Source organism: Symphalangus syndactylus, chromosome 7, assembly GCF_028878055.3.
Source record: "Symphalangus syndactylus isolate Jambi chromosome 7, NHGRI_mSymSyn1-v2.1_pri, whole genome shotgun sequence".
NCBI classification, from domain to species: Eukaryota; Metazoa; Chordata; class Mammalia; order Primates; family Hylobatidae; genus Symphalangus; species Symphalangus syndactylus.
In genome coordinates this window covers 36,270,901-36,289,315 of record NC_072429.2, presented here as the reverse complement: position 1 = coordinate 36,289,315, position 18,415 = coordinate 36,270,901, and the positions used below count along the sequence as shown (strand labels likewise).

The window sequence follows — 18,415 nt, the reverse complement described above, 5'->3', positions numbered from 1 at the left end:
GAGCAAGACCCTGTCTCAAAAAAAAAAGTGTTTACTAAACAAAACTGTGTAAAAGTACTTTGCAGGACCACAAGATTTTACACACACGTGAACTGTCATTGTGACAAACAGCCTACAAATTAAGACCATTAAACAATCTTTAAAATACAGTTTTCATCTACTCACTGTTTTACTTAAACTTATTCGCAAAGGAGATGGCATCCTGGTGTAAATAGGAAATCCGGATCAGTTGCCATAAATAGAGGGCAACCATAACAATAAATCCAATGAAAACAAAACAGGGGGATTAAATTCTAGAGACATTCTGCTGTCTGCTGACAGCCTGTCCTCTCTTATAGGAGATTAGCAAGTGTTAGAAACATATTAGCACCAAACCCAGGCTTGTCTTTGATGTTAGCAGGAGGCTTTAAAAAGAGACTTGTAAGAGGAATTCTGAAATCTCTGGTAGGGGTTGGCCCTGGGGCCTGGAAGGAAGGTCCTGGTGGCGTTCATCGCCCTGCCTTGGTCAGGAGTGAACTTTGCTCTTCCTTACACCTCTAGAGAAGGGCAGAATGGATGACATTCGGGAGCAGGCACTGTCTGAGGAGTTAAGACCTAATTTGAGTCGAGTCCCATGCCTAAGCCTCAGCTATAAAATGATGAGATGGGGTAGATGGGAAGTTTTCAGGCTATTTCCTGGTGCCCCAGGGGTCTCCCATAGGTGCCTGGATAGCTGGGGTGGGGGTGAGGGGGATGTTTTGGTGCCAGGCTCAGCCCTCCAGGCTCCACCTCAGTTGCTCCAGCGGTGCTGCTTTGCGCTGCTTTTATGCATTGTGTTTCCTCCTGAAATTCCATTCTCTTAAAGGCTTTCCTGTTTAAAGAACGTTTTAGCCTTCCAGTCTAAGTCTTCATGCAGTGCCACCACCTGCCTCTGGCAAGGTAGATTGCTCTGTGTTCTACTTGAGGGGTTCTTCCAGTGGCCCAAGCTCATTTTCTCCTGCAGGAACCTAGGTTCTTGCTGTCTGTCCAGTGAGTTCTGGAGAGACTGTGGTCCAGGGTCAGGTTGAGGCTGAGGAGATCAGGTTCCTGGGCTCACTGTGTTCCTATAAGCCCTGAATTTCTCTCTCTTATTAATTTTCCGTATTTTAATTTTTTTTTTTTTTTTGAGATAGAGTCTTAGTCTGCCACACAGACTGGAGTGCAGTGGCGGGATCACAGCTCACTTAAGTGATCCTAAGCCAAGCAATCCTCCCATCTCAGCCTCCTGAGTAGCTGGGATCACAGGCATATGCCACCATACCCAGCTAGTTTTTTGTAGAGCCCAGGTTTCGCCATGTTGCCCAGGCCGATCTGAAACTCCCGGAGTCAAGTGCTGTACCCACCTCGGCCTCCCAAAGTGCTGGGTTTATAAGCATGAGCCACCGTACCTGGCCCTATTTTTTCTATTTTTAAAGTGAGAGGAATGATAGCAGTTTGAGGCCATTTCTGTAGAACAATAGAAATAGAAAAATAGGATACAAACCAAAAATGCAAATAGAGGCACCCTCTTTTACACACTCAGCTCAATTCAGATTGCAAAGTGCTTCTCCAGCCACAATCCTACTTGCCTTAAACATTTTTGTGAGTCAGAAAGGGCAGAGGTTTTTTTTTTTTTTCTTTAATCCCAAGCACAGCCTACAACAGAGCCCTTCTTTCAGAGACATGAATGTCGCCTCATTAGCTTGTACAGTACTGGCTGTACAGCACAATTTAAATAATACCAATAGCAGCTGCCTATTCAGGGCTTGGTGAGTCCTTGTGCTTAGCCCTTTCTGGCTGTTGCTTCATTGGGTCCTTACAGCAGCCCTGTGAGGTGGGTGTTGTTCTGAGTCCCATTTTACAGAGGTGGGCACTGAGGCTCAGGGAGTTGAGGTAACTTGCCCAAGGCCACACAGCTGGAGCATGCATGTCCACCAGGCAGTGCACGGCCCTGGTAAGATGCTGGTGGTGACTACATTGCCTGGGGAGGGCCAGGACTTTTAGTTTGTAAAGTGCTCTGATAGCTGGCTCTTACGGGTTTCTTTTTTCTTTTTCTTTTCTTTCTTTCTTTTTTTTTTTTTGAGACGGAGTTTTCTTCTTGTTGCCCAGGCTGGAGTGCAATGGCACGATCTTCGCTCACTGCAACCTCCGCCTCCTGGGTTCAAGCAATTCTTCTGCCTCAGCTTCCCGAACAGCTGGGATTACAGGCTCCTGCCACCACACCTGGCTAATTTTGTATTTTTAGTAGAGACGGGGTTTCACCATGTTGGTCAGGCTGGTTTTGAACTCCTGACCTCAGATGATCTGCCCGCCTCAGCCTCCCAGAGTGCTGGGATTACAGGCATGAGCCACCGCGCCCAGCGGCTCTTACAGGTTTCTGAGCCACTTTGTGGCTCATGTGTCCTAACCCCAGAGTACACCTGTATATTTGTTTCATAAGTCAGTGTCCCTTCATTGACTTGAAAAGCACTGGGTACGCAGCGCATGGGAAGACTGCACTGGTGGGCGCACAGTATCCCATCCTTGGAAAGGTTATGGCCCTTTAATATCAGCGTTGCATTCCATCAGCAAAGAGAAATCCTCCACATTTGATAGATGAAGACACAGGCTCACAGCGGCAGTGACCACAGACATAGCATTGGCCACCATTTTTCATCACTTACCAGATGTCAGGCAGTTTTACTTACAATATCTTTTTTATAATTGTTTAATCTTTTTAGAACAGGGTCTTACAGTTGGACCCATGTTGGATTCTAACTCTTGGGCTCAAGCAATCATCCTGCCTTAGCCTCCCAAATAGCTGGCATACATGCGGTTATCTTACTTGATTCTTGCAAGAGCCTTATGAGGGAGATATTATCATCCCTGTTTTACATTTGACAAAACCAAGGCCTAGAGGAATGTGAAGCCTTTTCAAAGACACATAGCAGAGCTGGGTGGGATTCTAGATTTTCCCTTGCCAGAGGCCTGGGGGATGGCAGCATAGGGCTGGCTTCAAGAGTATGTGATCTGTGCAGCCACACAGAGCCCCATGCTCAGAGGGAGCCCATTACATGGTTTAATGCCTGATGTTGCCTTCTTGACGTTGTTTTTTTTGAGACGGAATCTCGCTGTGTCACCCAGGCTGGAGTGCAGTGGTGCGATCTCGGCTCACTGCAACCTCTGCCTCCCAGGTTCAAGCGATTCTCCTGCCTCAGCTTCCCAAGTAGCTGGGATTACAGGCTTGTGCCACCATGCCTGGCTAATTTTTGTATTTCCAGTAGAGACTGGGTTTTGCCATGTTGGCCAGGCTGGTCTTGAACTCCTGACCTCAAGTGATCCACCCGCCTCAGCTTCCCAAACTGCTGGGATTACAGGCATGAGCCGCCACGCCGTCCTTGACATTCTTTATCATTTTTGAACAAGAGGTTTCCACGTGTTTTCACTGCCCTCAGTGGGAGGAGCAGGGAGCTCCTGGCTTTCCCTCACTCCTTCGTTTCTCCCCTGCCTGTCCTAGGCCCTGTTTGACACACAGAACGAACTACGCGCACACATCCCAAACTTCACCTTCAACCTGGGCTACTCAGGGAAATTCTTCCACACAGGTAAGTGGGCTTGCCCCTGCCCTCACTGGCAACTACCAGGACTCCTCAGCACCCAAACCCTCAAAGCACCCATCCACGAGGGCAGCAGGTGGGCTTACTGGCCCACATTAGGGGCAGAGGTGACCCTTTTGCCCCCGTGGAGCCAACAGCCTACAAGAGCAGTCACAGCCCAGGCAGAGGCCATCTGGGGACAGCAGCAGCAGCAACAGCAGCCGCTTGTCCGTCCCTGTCGTTTCGGGCTGTGCAGGCCCAGGTGGGGCATCTTCTCCCTCTTGCCTCTCCCTCCTATCTTTTACAATTATGTGTATTATTTCTGCTTATAAAAGAAGCTGGCTGAATTTTAAGAACATTACAGAAACATGTAGCATAGAAAGTGAAGATGCCCTGTAATTGTACCCACCTCGGATGACCAGTGTCCTGGGTTTATTTTAGAGTCCTAAGGGTTGAGGGTGAGGGCTATAGGTTGCTTGGTGCACACTTTCCTTCCTCTTTGCGGCTCTCTCACTTGCTGTCCTCTCCTCATCTGCTGTCCTTCAGGGAGTGGGCAGGAAGGAACAACCCCTGAGCTGGTCATCTGCAGTGACCATTCCCCCTCACTGCCTTCTGCCCAGGCCTCATTGAGACAGCGTCTCTTGAATTCTAAGAAAACCATTTAGTCAATAATTCAGTAGATGGAGGAGTATATGCAACATAGCCCCAAAGCCAAATAGGAGTGATCCTGGGTTGTCTGTCTGTATTTTTTATATTCTTTTTAAAATTTTTTATTTATTTTTGGCCGGGTGCTGTGGCTCACGCCTGTAATCCCAGCACTTTGGGAGGCTGAGGTGGGCATATTATTTGAGGTCAGGAGTTCAGGACTACCTTGGTCAACATGGCAAAACCCTATCTCTACAAAAAAATACAAAAATTAGCCTGGTGTGGTGGCGTGCTCCTGTAGTATCAGCTACTTGGGAGGCTAAGGCAGGAGGATTGCTTGATCCCAGGAATTCAAGGCTGCAGTGAGCTGTGATCGCACCACTGTACTCCTGCCTGGGTGACAGAGTAAGACTCCATCTCAAAACAAAAAGAACAAAAATTATTTATTTTTAGAGACAGGACCTCTCTCTGTCACCCAGGCAGGAGTACCGTGGTGTGATCACAGCTCACAGCAGCCTTGAACTCCTGGGATCAAACAACCCTCCTGCCTTAGCCTCCCAAGTAGCCGGTACTATAGGTGCATGCCACTATGCCTGGCTATTAATATTTTAAAAATTTTTGTAGAGATGGGGCCTCGCACTATGTTGCCTAGGCTGGTCTCAAACCTCTAGGCTCAAACGATCCTCCCACTTTGGCCTTCCAAAGTGCTAGGGTTTCAAGTGTGAGCCACTGCACCTGGTTGTTTTTTATATTCATAACCCTTAGTATATCAGAGGTGGTTATAGTAATATGTCTGAGATAGAGGGTCAAACATCCTGTATATATACAAAGAGCTTCCATAGATCATTAGATAAAAGACAAGTGACCTGATTTGGATCATTGGAATAGAATCAGAGCAGGTATGTCAGAGGTAGAAGAAACCCTTGAGATCATTGACTCCAGACCCTGATTGTGCAGATGGGCCCAAGGATCTAGAGAGCAGGTAGTCTTGGCCAAGGTCCCCCACTGAGTCAAGGGCACACTCTAGAATTCAGGGCTCTGGGCTGGGGCTCTGTCTGCTCCTGTGCTGTAGCCCAGATAACTCTTTCAGTCAGCTCCTGGGTAGGCTGTGGCCCTGCTCTCCCATCCCCAGGCAGAGGCCCAGTGGGCGGGTCTGAGCTGCCTGTGCTGCTGCAGGTACTGATGCTGAGGACGCTGGGGATGATCTGCTGCTGTCGTATGTGAAGGAGTTCTGGTGGTTCCCCCACATGTGGAGCCACATGCAGCCCCACCTTTTCCACAACCAGTCCGTGTTGGCCGAGCAGATGGCCTTGAACAAGAAGTTCGCTGTCGTGAGTAAGATTCCCTGCAGGGCAGAGTGGGGCGGGCTAAGGGCTGGGCTAGAGGTCCAGACTGCTGGCCTCTTGCTGCTTTTGCAGTCTGCTCTGACGGATTTTTACTAACACCTCTGGGCCAGGGCCCAGGGAGAGCTGCCTTTATAGCCACTGTCTCCTTGAAGCCTCAAGAGAATAACCCCTTTACAGACAAGAAACCAAGGCTCAGGGAGGTCACACCAGCTACTAAGAGGTCCAGCTGGGACTTAAACTCAGGCCATTTGTTTCCTGCACCCAAGCTCTTACTAGAAGGGGAGGCTCTGGAAAGCTGGAAGAGATGCTCAATGAGGAGGGAACGAGCCCTAGATGCTAGGTAGAATGAAGAGAAGGCAGGAAAGGCCCTCATCCTTGTCCCTCACTACAGGGTACTTGAGTCCTTTGTGCTAGAGGCATGTGCACCGGACCGAGTCAGGAGACCTGGGTTCTAATCCCAGCTCTGCCAGTTGTCCACACTGAGATTCTGGGCACATTCCTTGCCCTCCCAGGCCTCAGCTTCCCACCTTACCATGAAGGCTCAGACCAGCAGCCATGCCAACCTAGCCTCTGATTTCTCTCTCCCATTCTACAAAGGGGGAATAAGGCCCAAAGGGGAAGGACCCCTATGCTCACCCTGGCCTGGTCATCCTCTCCCCAGGAGCATGGCATTCCCACAGACATGGGGTATGCAGTGGCGCCCCACCACTCGGGCGTGTACCCCGTGCATGTGCAGCTGTACGAGGCTTGGAAGCAGGTGTGGAGCATCCGCGTGACCAGCACGGAGGAGTACCCCCACCTGAAGCCAGCCCGCTACCGCCGTGGCTTCATCCACAATGGCATCATGGTGAGTGGGCCCCTGGAAGCCCAGGAGGTGGCAGAATGGAGAGCACAGTCTGTCGTGTGTGTGCACACATTGTCCTGGGAAGCATGGCTCTGGTTTGCTGGCTTAGGGGTTGCAGATCAGCTTCTGCTGCCTCCTCTGGCACCCGAGGCTCTCTGTCCTAGGGAAGGTGAGCTGCCACTCTGACCCCTTTCATGAGCTCTTTCTTAGCTTTTGTGACAGAGGATCAAGGAATAGTGAGCATTCTCGAAAGAGGTTTCTGATGAGGACGTGGGACAGGGCTCTGTTACAGTCTTTTTACTGATTAAAAATTTTTTTCTTGGCTGGACCTGATGGCTCACATCTGTAATCCTAGCACTTTGGGAGGCCAAGGCAGGCAGATTGCTTGAGCCTAGGAGTTTCACACCAGCCTGGGCAATGTAGTGAAACCCCATCTCTACTAAAAAAGTACTAAAAAAAAGTATGCCTGGTGATTAGCCAGGTGTGGTGGTGCGTGCCTGTAGTCCCAGCTACTTGCAGGGCTGAGGCAGGAGGATCACTTGAACCTGGGAGATCAAGGCTGCAGTGAGCCAAGATTGCGCCACTGCACTCCAGCCTAGGTGACAAAGTGAGACACTGTCTCAAAAAAAAAAAAAAATTTTTTTTTTCCCTGGGGCTTCTACCATGCATCTATCCCTTTTTTTTTCTTTCTTTCTTTTTTCTTTTCTTTTTTTTTTTTTTTGAGACAGAGTTTCACTCTTGTCTAGGCTGGAGTGCAATGGCACAATCTCAGCTCACTGCAACCTCTGCCTCCTGGGTTCAAGCAATTCTCCTGCTTCAGCCTCCCGAGTAGCTGGGAAGACAGGCATGCACCACCATGCCTGGCTAATTTTGTATTTTTAGTTGAGACAGGGTTTCTCCATGTTGGTCAGGCTGGTCTCGAACTCCCAACCTCAGGGGATCTGCCCACCTTGGCCTCCCAAAGTGCCAGGAATTACAGGCGTGAGCCACCGTGCCTGGCCTCGCATCTATCCCTTTCCTTGGCACTGGGGACACAGAAATGCACAAAATGGAGGAAAGTTCCTGCCCTTGTAGACCTGACATTCTAGTGGCGGGAAGCCAGGGACCCTGAACGTTGGGACTGGCTGAAGCCATGGCAGAAGAATATAAATTGTCAAGATTTCATGGACATTTATCACTTCCCCAGTCAATACTCTTGTGATTTCCTATGCCTGTCTTTACTTTAATCTCTTAATCCCATCATCTTCGTAAGCTGAGGATGAATGTCGTCTCAGGACCCTGTGATGATTGTGTTAACTGCACAAATTGTTTAAACAATATGAAATCTGGGCACCTTGAAAAAAGAACAGGATAACAGCGATGTTCAGGGAACAAAGGAGATAACCTTAAAGTATGGCTGCCTGTGGGCCAGGCAGAACAGAGCCATATTTCTCTTCTTTCAAAAGCAAATAGGGGAAATATCGCTGAATTCTTTTTCTCAGCAAGGAACATCCCTGAGAAGAGAATGCGTTCCCAAGGGGAGGTCTCTGAAATGGCTGCTTTGGGAACGTCTGTCTTTTTATGGTTGTAGAGAAGGGATGAAATAAGCCCCGGTCTCCCATAGTGCTCCCAGGCTTATTAGGACGAGGAAATTCTCACCTAATAAATTTTGGTCAGACTGGTTGTCTGCTCTCAAACACTGTCTGCTGATAATATGTTATCAATGACAATGTGTGCCCAAAACTTCATTAGCAATTGTAATTTCACCCCGGTCCTGTGATCTCACCCTGCCTCCATTTGCCTTGTGATATTTTATTACCTTGTGAAGCATGTGATCTCTGTGACCCACACCCTATTCGTACACTCCCTCCCCTTTTGAAAATCACTAATAAAAACTTGCTGGTTTTGCAGCTTGGGGGGCATCACAGGACCTGCTGACATGTGATGTCTCCCCTGGACACCCAGCTTTAAAATCTCTCTCTTCTGTACTCTTTCCCTTTATTTCTCAGACCAGCAGACACTTAGGGAAAATAGAAAAGGGCCCACGTTGAGTATCGGGGGTTGGTTTCCCCTGATACATGTGTAAAGTATACAGTGGTCAGATGGTGATGAGTGCCACGGACAAAGTTAAGCAGGGAATGGAAGGAAGGAAGGCTGGCAAGAGGGGAAGGCTGGCAAGAGGAGAAGCTGGTTTAAATAAAGTGGCTAGGTGGGCCTTCCTGGATAAGCCACCCTGCCACATGAGGAAGAGCACTCAAGGCAGAGAACAGCAAGTGCAAAGGCCCTGAAGCCGGCTGTGCTGGCTGTATTTGAGGGCCAAGTAGGAGGCCAGGATGGCTGGAGGGGAGTGAGGGACGGTGGTAGATGAGGTCAGGGTGGGTGAGGGACCAGATCGATAGGGCCATGTAAGGCCAGCCATTGGATGGCCATGGGCTTTTAGGCTGAGATGGGAAGGTTTTGAATGGAGCATGATCTGACTCATCTTTGAAAGGGATTTCTATCATTCTGGCTGTTGTGAGGAGCAGAGACTGTAGGGGACAAAAGTGGCAGCAGGAAGACCAGTTAAGAGGCACTGCAGTCTTCCAGACCAGAGGTGGCAGCAGCTTGGACCAGGGCCCAATGTTGGAACGTGGCCATACTCTGGGCTTAGAATAGTTAGGCCCGTGGTTAGATGAGTTGGATGTAGGGTGCGGGAGGAAGAGAGGAGTCCAAGACGACTGCAGGGTTTTTAGCCTGAGGTGCTGGAAGGATGAGTTGTCATCAGTTGAGCTGGGGCAGCAGTGGGTAGGCAAGGTTTGTACATTTGTCCATCAGTCCATCCACCCATCCACCCACTGACTCAGCATCAGGCCCTTGTGCTGAACTCCAGGCACTCCTTTAGGTCCTCAACCTGAACTCCAGGGATGAGGTGGTGACAAGGCAGGCCCATTCCCTGCTCCCTTGGAGCTCACAGTTTCATGAGGGGAGACAGACGACAAATGGCTAAGCCAGTGTGTGACAACAAGTGTCACCAGGTGAGGTTCTAATGTTGCAAGGGGGCTTGCAGAACATGTCTGGGATTGCTGCTTCAGAGAGGGCCAGGCAGGGGCCGTGGCTGCAGCAGTCCCAAGTTTCCAGAAACATTCCCATTCTGTTACTTTGAGGCCTGCTCATTTTGTGCAGAGATTAGCAGTGAAGTTTGTAAAATGGCAAGGGCCTGTAGTTCACCGGGGGGAACGCTGTGCTGTAGGCTGCACCCAAGGGTAGGGGCTGTGTGACCACATGGAGACTGCCTTTCTGAGGAGCAGCTAGGCCTTCTTCCTCTGAGGAAGAGTCCTCCCACCACCCTCATTCCAGAAGGCATCATAGCTCCTCTCCCCCACCCCCTCCGCAGGTTCTCCCACGGCAGACCTGCGGCCTCTTCACACACACCATCTTCTACAACGAGTACCCTGGCGGCTCCAGCGAGCTGGACAAGATCATCAACGGGGGCGAGCTCTTCCTCACCGTGCTCCTCAATCCTGTGAGTGCTCCACAGCCCATGGCTGCTGGTGAGAAGGGGCTGCTGCACAGCCCGTCTGCAGCTGACACAGGCTTCCTGGAGCCAGGAAAGGGCGGAGAGGCATGAGTGAGTGCCTGGCAGTTGGGAGACCCCCTCTCCAGCACTGGCCCTGTCCTGCCTCGGCTGTGTGACCTTGGCTAAAGAATCTGAGCGTGCTTTTTTTTTTCCCTTTCCTAATCATGTACTTTAATACAAAAGTGTTGGCATTTTTATGCATGTTCCGTTTCAGTCTTTGCTCATGTGTGTATACGCACATACACAGATAAACACATATATAAACAGCATTTGAGTTTTCTAGGTCTCGCTTTCCTTATTTGTAAAATGCAAACAATTACCTCTACTTTAATAATATTAAATAAACTTCAAGTGGTGGTTGTTATTCAGCTCTGTGGGCTGAGTACTCTTTATCTTCCATGCACCCCACCCCTAACATTTACAAAACAAAACCCAAATAGCTCCCACGCTGGGTCTGCTTTCCATTTCAGGATTGTAATATTTGGGGTCAGTCAGGCCTGGTTCATCTGTTGCCTCATCCAAGTACTTGCAGCGAGTTTGTTGACAGCCCCAGCATAACTTCACTGGTCATCAGGAGCCTTGCAAGCCGAGGCAGGGTCAGAAGGGTCAGAGTTGGCGGTGAGGGTGGCTCAGACACTGATGGGCCCTGCCTCTCTCCTCCCCTCCCCTGGAGCAGATCAGCATCTTCATGACGCACCTGTCCAACTATGGGAATGACCGCCTGGGCCTGTACACCTTCAAGCACCTGGTGCGCTTCCTGCACTCCTGGACCAACCTCCGGCTGCAGACATTGCCCCCTGTGCAGTTGGCGCAGAAGTACTTCCAGATCTTCTCCGAGGAGAAGGACCCGCTCTGGCAGGTGGGAGGCTGGGCAGCCTGGGTACCTTGCTGCAGGGATGGAATGCCACCACTCACAGGCATACACTCCAGATATGGACTCACGGCTCAGCCATCATGCCCTCACAGTCTCGCTTGAATGTAAACTCAGGTCCCCATCTACTTACCAGCATGGGTGCATTCACTCCTTTGCACACATGCATGCTCATACATGTACATACCTCCCCACGCAGACCTACATACACGCAGTCATACATAGCCTTGGAAAAAACAGTGTTAAAAAAACGAGTGGGCTGGGTGCAGTGGCTCACCCCTATAATCCCACTACTTTAGGAGGCCAAGGTTGGTGGATTGCTTGAACCCAGGAGTTCAAGATCAGCCTGGGCAATATGGCGAAACCCTGTCTCTACAAAAAATACAAAAATTAGCCGGGCATGAGGGTGCGCGTCTGTAGTCCCAGCTACTCAGGAGGCAAAGGTGGGAGGATCAATTGAGCCTAGAGGTTGAGGCTGCAGTGAGCTGTGATCACACCACTGCACTCCAGCCTGGGCAACAGAGTGAGACCCTGTTTCAAAAACAAAAAACAACTCCAAGTGAACACAGTGCAGACGAAGTATAGAAAGTGACTGCCCTGTCTTGGTCAGACTCTTAGATAATCTCTTGTATCTCTTCTAACTCCAGCAGGCTCTGAGCGGGAAAAGGGATTGATGGGAGGGTTTGGGGGCCAGTTTTTGGGAAAGTCTGCTCCTACGGGCTTTTAAAAAGTGGAAGCAGAAGCTGGAATTGGTGACAGTCTCATAGTTCAGACCAGGAGTCCACAAACCATGACTCATGGGCCAAATCCAGCCTGAGACCTGTTTTTGTAAAGAAAGTTTTATTGGCAGACAGCCATGCTCATTCTTGTATGTACCGTCTATAGCTGCTTTCATGCTATGACGGCAGAGTCAAGTAGTTGCAATGGAAACTTCCATACCCCAAACCTAAAATATTTACTAAACACTTACCAAAAGATTAATTAAACTTTATAGGCAACATTTCTTGACCCTCTGGTTCAGATGCAGCTTGTCCAGTTAAATTCAACAAGTGCTTATGAGTTCCAGTTACGTGCTAAGGGGCATTTTGCCAGCTCTTTGGGGGACATGAAACTGACCAGAAGTGGAGCCTGTCTGTCAGTGGCTCAGTGTCTGGGGGTGGGGATGTGACAAGGACAAATGTAGCGTGTAGGTATTATGCCTGTTGGGCTGTAAGGGCCACACATCCATGTGCAGTGGGAGTCTGCTCACTGGGTTCTGGGGCACCCCACACATCCCTTCCACTGTTGTTTTAGGACCCCTGCGAGGACAAACGTCACAAAGACATCTGGTCCAAGGAGAAGACGTGTGACCGCTTCCCAAAGCTCCTCATCATCGGCCCCCAGAAAACAGGCAGGTCTCTCTGCTCTTGACCCAGCTTCCCCAACTGCCTGCTGTCTCAGCCACAGAATTCTGAGGACTGCCTCCCTCTGGCCCCACTTCCGGATAATTTGCTCCCTCTTTCCCAGGAAGTAGGAGTGAAGTTGGAGTGAACACAAATTGCCTGTCAGTATGGAGGGGAAAGAGGTGGAGGAGAGGCCTGGAGTTCTCCTATATATCCTGAACCATAGCCTCAGTGAGCTCTCCCTGCATTATCCTGGGAGTATCCAAGTCCAGTCAGAGAAGCCCAGATCAGTTGCTCTGCTAGTTTTGAGTAATGCCAAGCAAAACGGGTACAAAGAGGACAGTGATCAATTAGCCATGTCTGCCAGAGGTGCAGCAGGGAGAAGCAGTGACATGATTGCTAAGCATTTGTCATCCATACAACCCTGCAAGGCACAAATGGGCACTCCCATTTTATAGACAGAAACTCAAGGTTCAGAGAAGTCAAGTGACTTTCCTTAACATATTCAGTTAGGTAATGGCAATTCTAGGGCCTGAACTCTGGTCTCTGTGACCCTGAAACATACACTCTTAATCGCCAAACTCTATAGCCTCCTTCTCTTCTGGGCTCTCTCATTATAGCATGTAAACCATAGACTTATACCACAGAAAGTGAATGAACTCGCTGAGGAGGAGGTAGGGCAGGGTGCATGAGTGCACAGAGGTAGATAGGAACAAGATTTTTTCGTTCTTTAAGAATTTCACATTAACAGAGCTGGAGGGTGACAAACTCCCTTTTCCCTGAGCTCCTACCAACTGCCATAGGACAGAGGCCCAGAGCTGGAAAGGACCAGCTCTTCTGGGATGCTGAGGGGACAGCAGTCAAACGTGGCTACCAAAGTGCAGTGGTGAGGCGGATTCTGAGGCCAAGTCCTTGTTTAGTGAAGAATGCTGTGATAGATTAGCGATATCTGCAGTAGGTACAGGAGTTGCGGTGTCCACATGCGTGCCGTATATTTGCCACCCTGGATTTAGTAATTGCTTCATTGCACAGAGGAAGAAGCTAAGACCAGAGAAAGGCAGAGACCTTCCCAGGAGCCCCCAGTGGGTCGTGGGGAGCTAGGCCCAGAACCCAGACTCTATTTTTTGGCTGGGGGCTGGGCCCTGGGTCTCAGGTGTCTACCCTCCCCACAGGCACCACTGCCCTCTACCTGTTCCTGGGCATGCACCCTGACCTAAGCAGCAACTACCCCAGCTCTGAGACCTTTGAGGAGATCCAGTTTTTTAATGGCCACAACTATCACAAAGGCATCGACTGGTGAGTTGGCCTTTCTGTCCACAGCAGGACGGGAAGGCCATCCTGGGGCCTCCCGGGAGTCTGCTGTGGACACAGCAGGAAGCAGCTGGAGCTTGCTCACACACAGCTGTCATTCCTGTAAACAGGGACAAAGTGCGGTGACCCTTGAATCATGGTGTGACAGTGTTGTCATAGACAGGACACTCGATGAGGAGGCCCTTTGCCCCTTTGCTCTATTGCCTGCAGTCAGATGCTGAAGTCCAAGTCCACCCCTCCTTTGCTTGCAGAAAAACATCCTGAGCCTTGGGGAGGAGAAGGGTTTGCCCAGGGTCCCAAGGTCTGAAATCCAAATGTTCTGGCCTTCCTCACTGTGTGTGGCTGACTGAAGCAGAGGTTCTTGCGGGCCCTTCAGGGGCAGGTTGCTGGTCTTTGGGCATCACCTGGGGAAGTCATTAAGATTGCCACTTCCCACCAGAGCCTGCAGAGGTTACCTTTGTAGAGGTTCCCAGCAGAGGGTACTAGTAGAGGTTCCCTTAAGGGTGTGGGGGCCAGAGCAGAGATGGTTTTACTCTCCACCTTTTCAGTTGGCATCTTTCTCTATTTGCCTTTTTTCTTTCTTTTTTAAAAATTTTTCACGTCAGGCAGGTAATGTGCCGACATCATAACAAGGTTTGAGGTGGGTACACCTCACATGTTTGTGAACACCCAATCATCACGTGCATGGACTGCAAAGTTTGCCTTTTTAAACCTTGTCCATGTATTACCATTATTTATTATTTTTATGTCAGTGGGTTCCCTGGGTGGAGAGGTTATGGGCCTTCTGTCTGTTTTTTGGTATTTTTCTGTGCATATTTCTCTTTTTTATCTGTGTATCATTGCTCTGTCTGTCTGCCTTTGTATCTGTTCATCCATCCATCCATCCATCCACCCACCTACATTTCTTTTTTTTTTTTTGAGATGGAATCTCGCTCTGTCACCCAGGCTGGAGTGCAGTGGCGTGATCTCGGCTCACTGCAACCTCCGCTTCCTGGGTTCAAGTGATTCTCCTGCTTCAGCCTCCCAAGTAGCTAGGACTACAGGCGCCCACCATCACACCTGGCTAATTTTTGTATTTTTAGTAGAGATGAGGTTTTGCCATGTTGGTCAGGCTGGTCTTGAACTCCTGACCTCGTGATCTGCCTGCCTTGGCCTCCCAAAGTGCTGGCATTATGGCGTGCGCCACCGCGCCCGGCCCATCTACCTACATTTCTAACATCTCCACAGTCTCTTATCTAAAATCTATTGTGGTCAGATGGATTATTGGAAGTCAACATTTTTCAGATTTTAGAAAGGTAATGTGGTGCGAAACCATATATTTAGTAACATCTTCAGCGATGCCTGGGGTAGCACCCTGTTAGCAAATTCATTAATATGTCTGTAGCAAAGTATGTGAATATTTACACTAAATAAGAGGAATAAGTCAGGTTTTGTTGCCAAATGGCTTTGCTACAAACCTAGGAAACAAAGCCTGTGTTTTCAGAGCTTTCTCAATTGAGATATTGTAAACAAAGGATTGTGGACATGCAAAGAAAATTCAGAAAGATGAGAGAAAGCGTGATTCCTTGGCCCAATTCCCAAGAGCTTGATTTTGTAGGTAGGTCTAAAGTGGGGTGCAGGAATCTAGCAGGCCCCCAGAATACTCTGATGATGCACATCCTTGGGACCAGCCTAGAGCAGCCCCACCTCACAGGATAGGATAGGGACCCTGTACCTTTCATGAGAGTGGACTTTGCTTCTTACAAGCCCCAGAAGTTGGACCCTGATTTTGCATAGGTAGGTTCCCCTGGGAGGGTCTGGAGTGTTCCTTTGGTTTCCAGAGGTTCCTTCATCCAGAGGTGGCCATTGCTCTGGTGGGATATGGGCATTAGTCTGGAAAGCTGTGCTCACCCACAGCAGGCTGGGGAGGGGTTGTGGGTAGCAGGAGATCCTGGTCCACAGTGACGGCCTAGAAGGTGTTCCCCCAGGTCAGGAAAGAAAGCCCGCCCTCTAGAGTCCCCCTCTGCTCTGTGCCAGCCTCCCTGGGGCAGTCCTGGAGCCGCTCTGAGCCCCAGCTCGCCCCCTAGAGGCAGAGAGAGTGACAGCCCTGGCAGTTAAGCCTGGAGCAGCTGAGGGGGCGGGATCCTAGAGTTTAGGATTGAGGGGCATTACCCCCTCCCCATGACCTGCAACTGACGGCACACCCACAAGTCTTCAGATCCTCCCGACTCCAGAGTCTTCTGGAAAAGGAACGAATTTGAAACAGGGAGGCTGCCGAGAGGCCATTCCCCTCCAGAATCCCCACTGGAGGCAAGTCCTTGTTTGGTTGGGAGCAAAGCGTCCTGCTTGCTCTCTGAGGACATTCTACCCCAGTGCCTCGCCCTTGTGCTGCATTCCCCTAGCCCCCTCCTCTTGAGTTTTGTCTGTGAGCCCCCTCTCTGGGCTTCCTGCAGGTACATGGAATTCTTCCCCATCCCTTCCAACACCACCTCCGACTTCTACTTTGAGAAAAGCGCCAACTACTTTGATTCAGAAGTGGCGCCCCGGCGGGCAGCAGCCCTCTTGCCCAAAGCCAAGGTCCTGACCATCCTCATCAACCCCGCGGACCGGGCCTATTCATGGTACCAGGTGAGTGGGGCTGGGGTGGAGTCCCTGTGTAGGGAACGCAGGACTCTGTCTGACACTCAGTTACTCACTCTCAACAGATATTAGTAAGCACCTACTGTGTGCCAGCCCTGAGCCAGGCGCCTGGAGCGTGGTGGTGGCTGAGAATAGAGTCCCTGGTGGAGGTGACAGGTGGAAATGGAAAGCCAGACACCGGCTAACTGTCCACCTGCCTAGTGTCATGCGGGGTCCTGCCTCTACTTCTGACACTGACAAGAGGTGGAGGCTGGTTACACCTAGAGGAAGCTTAGATTTGGTGAACAGCGATGCAGGATCATACTGACTATAACTTCCTCGCTGGACGCGGGTGGGAGTGGGAGCTCATGGAAGGACAAGACACAAGACTGCCATTCACAGTGGAGAAGGCGGGCACCTGACCAGGTGAGGCAGTTACCTGGACTGTGATACATGGAGAGGGTGTGGATCCAAGCCCCTGTATGGGACATGTATGAACCAGAGCTGTCTTTCTTTTTTTTTTTTTTTTTTTGAGACGGAGTCTTGCTCTGTAGCCCAGGCTGGAGTGCAGTGGCCTGATCTCAACTCACTGTAACATCCGCCTTCCGGTTTGAAGTGATTCTCCTGCCTCAGCCTCCCAAGTAGCTGGAATTACAGGTGTGCACCACCATGCCAGGCTAATTTTTGTATTTTTAGTAGAGACAGGGTTTCACCATGTTGGCCAGGCTGGTCTCGAACTCCTGACCTCGTGATCCGCCTGCCTCGGCCTCTCAAAGTGCTGGGATTACAGGCATGAGCCACTGCGCCTGGCTGAACCAGAGCTCTCTTTAATGCCTATGGCCTGACTTAATTTCCTGCCTGCCAGCCCACTGAGCCTGCAGGAATGCTTTCAGGCCTTCCCTGGTGGAGTAGGGGGAGTCCCTCCCCTGGCTGCCAGCATTCCTGTGGTTATGCCACAGAGCCAAGCACTGTGATTCAGAAGTGGCGCCCCAGCAGAAACCACCCTGTTGTCCAGGCCGAGGTCCCGAGCATCCTCATTAACTCAGCCGACCAGGCCTGTGCTTGGTGTTGGGGAGAGGGTGGGGCCCTGGGTCTTAGCCCATGGTTGCCAGAGAAGTGTCCCCTGTCCTGGCTGGGACAGCCTCTTCAGGCCTGGCCACTGTCATAGTTTCCACCCTGCTTTGAGGCTCTTTTCTCAGATGTGACAGTGGCTGCCTCCCGCCTGGGACCTCACGGTCTCCCGCAGGACTGGTACCTGCCTCCTCTTTGCTCCCATGGAAGTCTCTCCTCCTGCCAGTTAGCCCTGATATCTGCTTTCCTGTGGCTTTTTCTTTAGGAGAAGAAAACTGAGAAACACTTGTCAAGTGTTTCTGTTTTCTGCCATGCCATGTGCCCCCGCCTCCTGGCGCTGTGCAGGGAACGGGCAGTCTGCTTTCATGGGGGAACGTAGGGTAGAGAGGGAGCCGCCACAGGTTGGGTCAGTCCCTGTTCTGCACTGACACTGCTGTACATCTGCCACCTCACTGGAGAGTCACAGCGGGTTTCTAGAAGGCAGAGGAGGGGTTTCACATTCGTGTCCCCTTCTCAAAGATGAGAAAACCAAGTTTCAGCAAGTTTCACATGATGGCATTTGAATCCAAGTCTCTAAATCTAAGACCCTATTCCTTTTTCTGTCCATGATCAAGAGGGGTAAAGGAGAGAAGGAGAAGGGATACTCATTCTCCCCAGGAGGACCTGGGAAGATGTTGGAGGAGAGGAAGGGTGGGGGCCTGTCTCAGAAGGAGGTTGGGATGAGGAGGAGGCTGCTGTGCACCATATTGCCCCGGCCCTGGGCTGTATGTGATCCTCAGGGGAGGGGGTTGGTGGCTGGGGGATAGTGCCTGTTGCACAGGTGCCCGAGCTCTGGCTTTCTGGACTTAGTGAATTCTGCAGATTCGGACCTCCCATGGCATTATTTTAAGTGGTTCAGACCAGCCAGTCTCCCTTTTATAGTTCTTTCCCAATCCTTCTGATTTCCATAAAGGAGAAATGCTCACTTTAGTGCAAGTGGTCTTATGTCCTTTTTAACATTGCCAACCTCCGCTTTCAACAAAGAGAGCATATTCAGGGCCTGTTGCAGACATTTGTGTCTGGCTGGAGTTTGAGAACATTGCTTTGTTTTTATTGCATTTATGAGTGGTTGCCTTCTATATATGACAACAGTGCAGCGGTGTGATCTCGGCTCACTGCAACCTGCGCCTCCTGGGTTCAAGTGATTCTCGTGCCTCAGCCTTCTGAGTAGCTGGGACCACAGGCGTGCACCACCATGCCG

At 50.4% G+C, this 18,415-nt stretch overlaps 1 protein-coding gene and 1 non-coding gene across 16 annotated transcripts in view; one reads left to right on the top strand and one right to left on the bottom strand.

Moving 5' to 3' along the window:
- The window catches only part of NDST1 (N-deacetylase and N-sulfotransferase 1), a 73,473-nt gene that overhangs the window by 44,653 nt on the left and 10,405 nt on the right, over positions 1 to 18,415 (top strand). For all 15 annotated transcript variants that reach the window (XM_055285615.2, XM_063643169.1, XM_055285618.2 and 12 more), the window contains 8 exons: positions 3,494 to 3,581; positions 5,394 to 5,548; positions 6,225 to 6,410; positions 9,760 to 9,888; positions 10,619 to 10,801; positions 12,107 to 12,203; positions 13,368 to 13,491; positions 15,939 to 16,113. In XM_055285615.2, the coding sequence (XP_055141590.1) occupies positions 3,494 to 3,581; positions 5,394 to 5,548; positions 6,225 to 6,410; positions 9,760 to 9,888; positions 10,619 to 10,801; positions 12,107 to 12,203; positions 13,368 to 13,491; positions 15,939 to 16,113 (1,137 nt within the window). The remainder of the gene's footprint in view (positions 1 to 3,493; positions 3,582 to 5,393; positions 5,549 to 6,224; positions 6,411 to 9,759; positions 9,889 to 10,618; positions 10,802 to 12,106; positions 12,204 to 13,367; positions 13,492 to 15,938; positions 16,114 to 18,415) is intronic.
- Positions 14,106 to 14,205, bottom strand: LOC129487113 (small nucleolar RNA U13). Its single transcript, XR_008659234.1, has one exon. It is a non-coding gene; the product is annotated as a small nucleolar RNA U13 (small nucleolar RNA).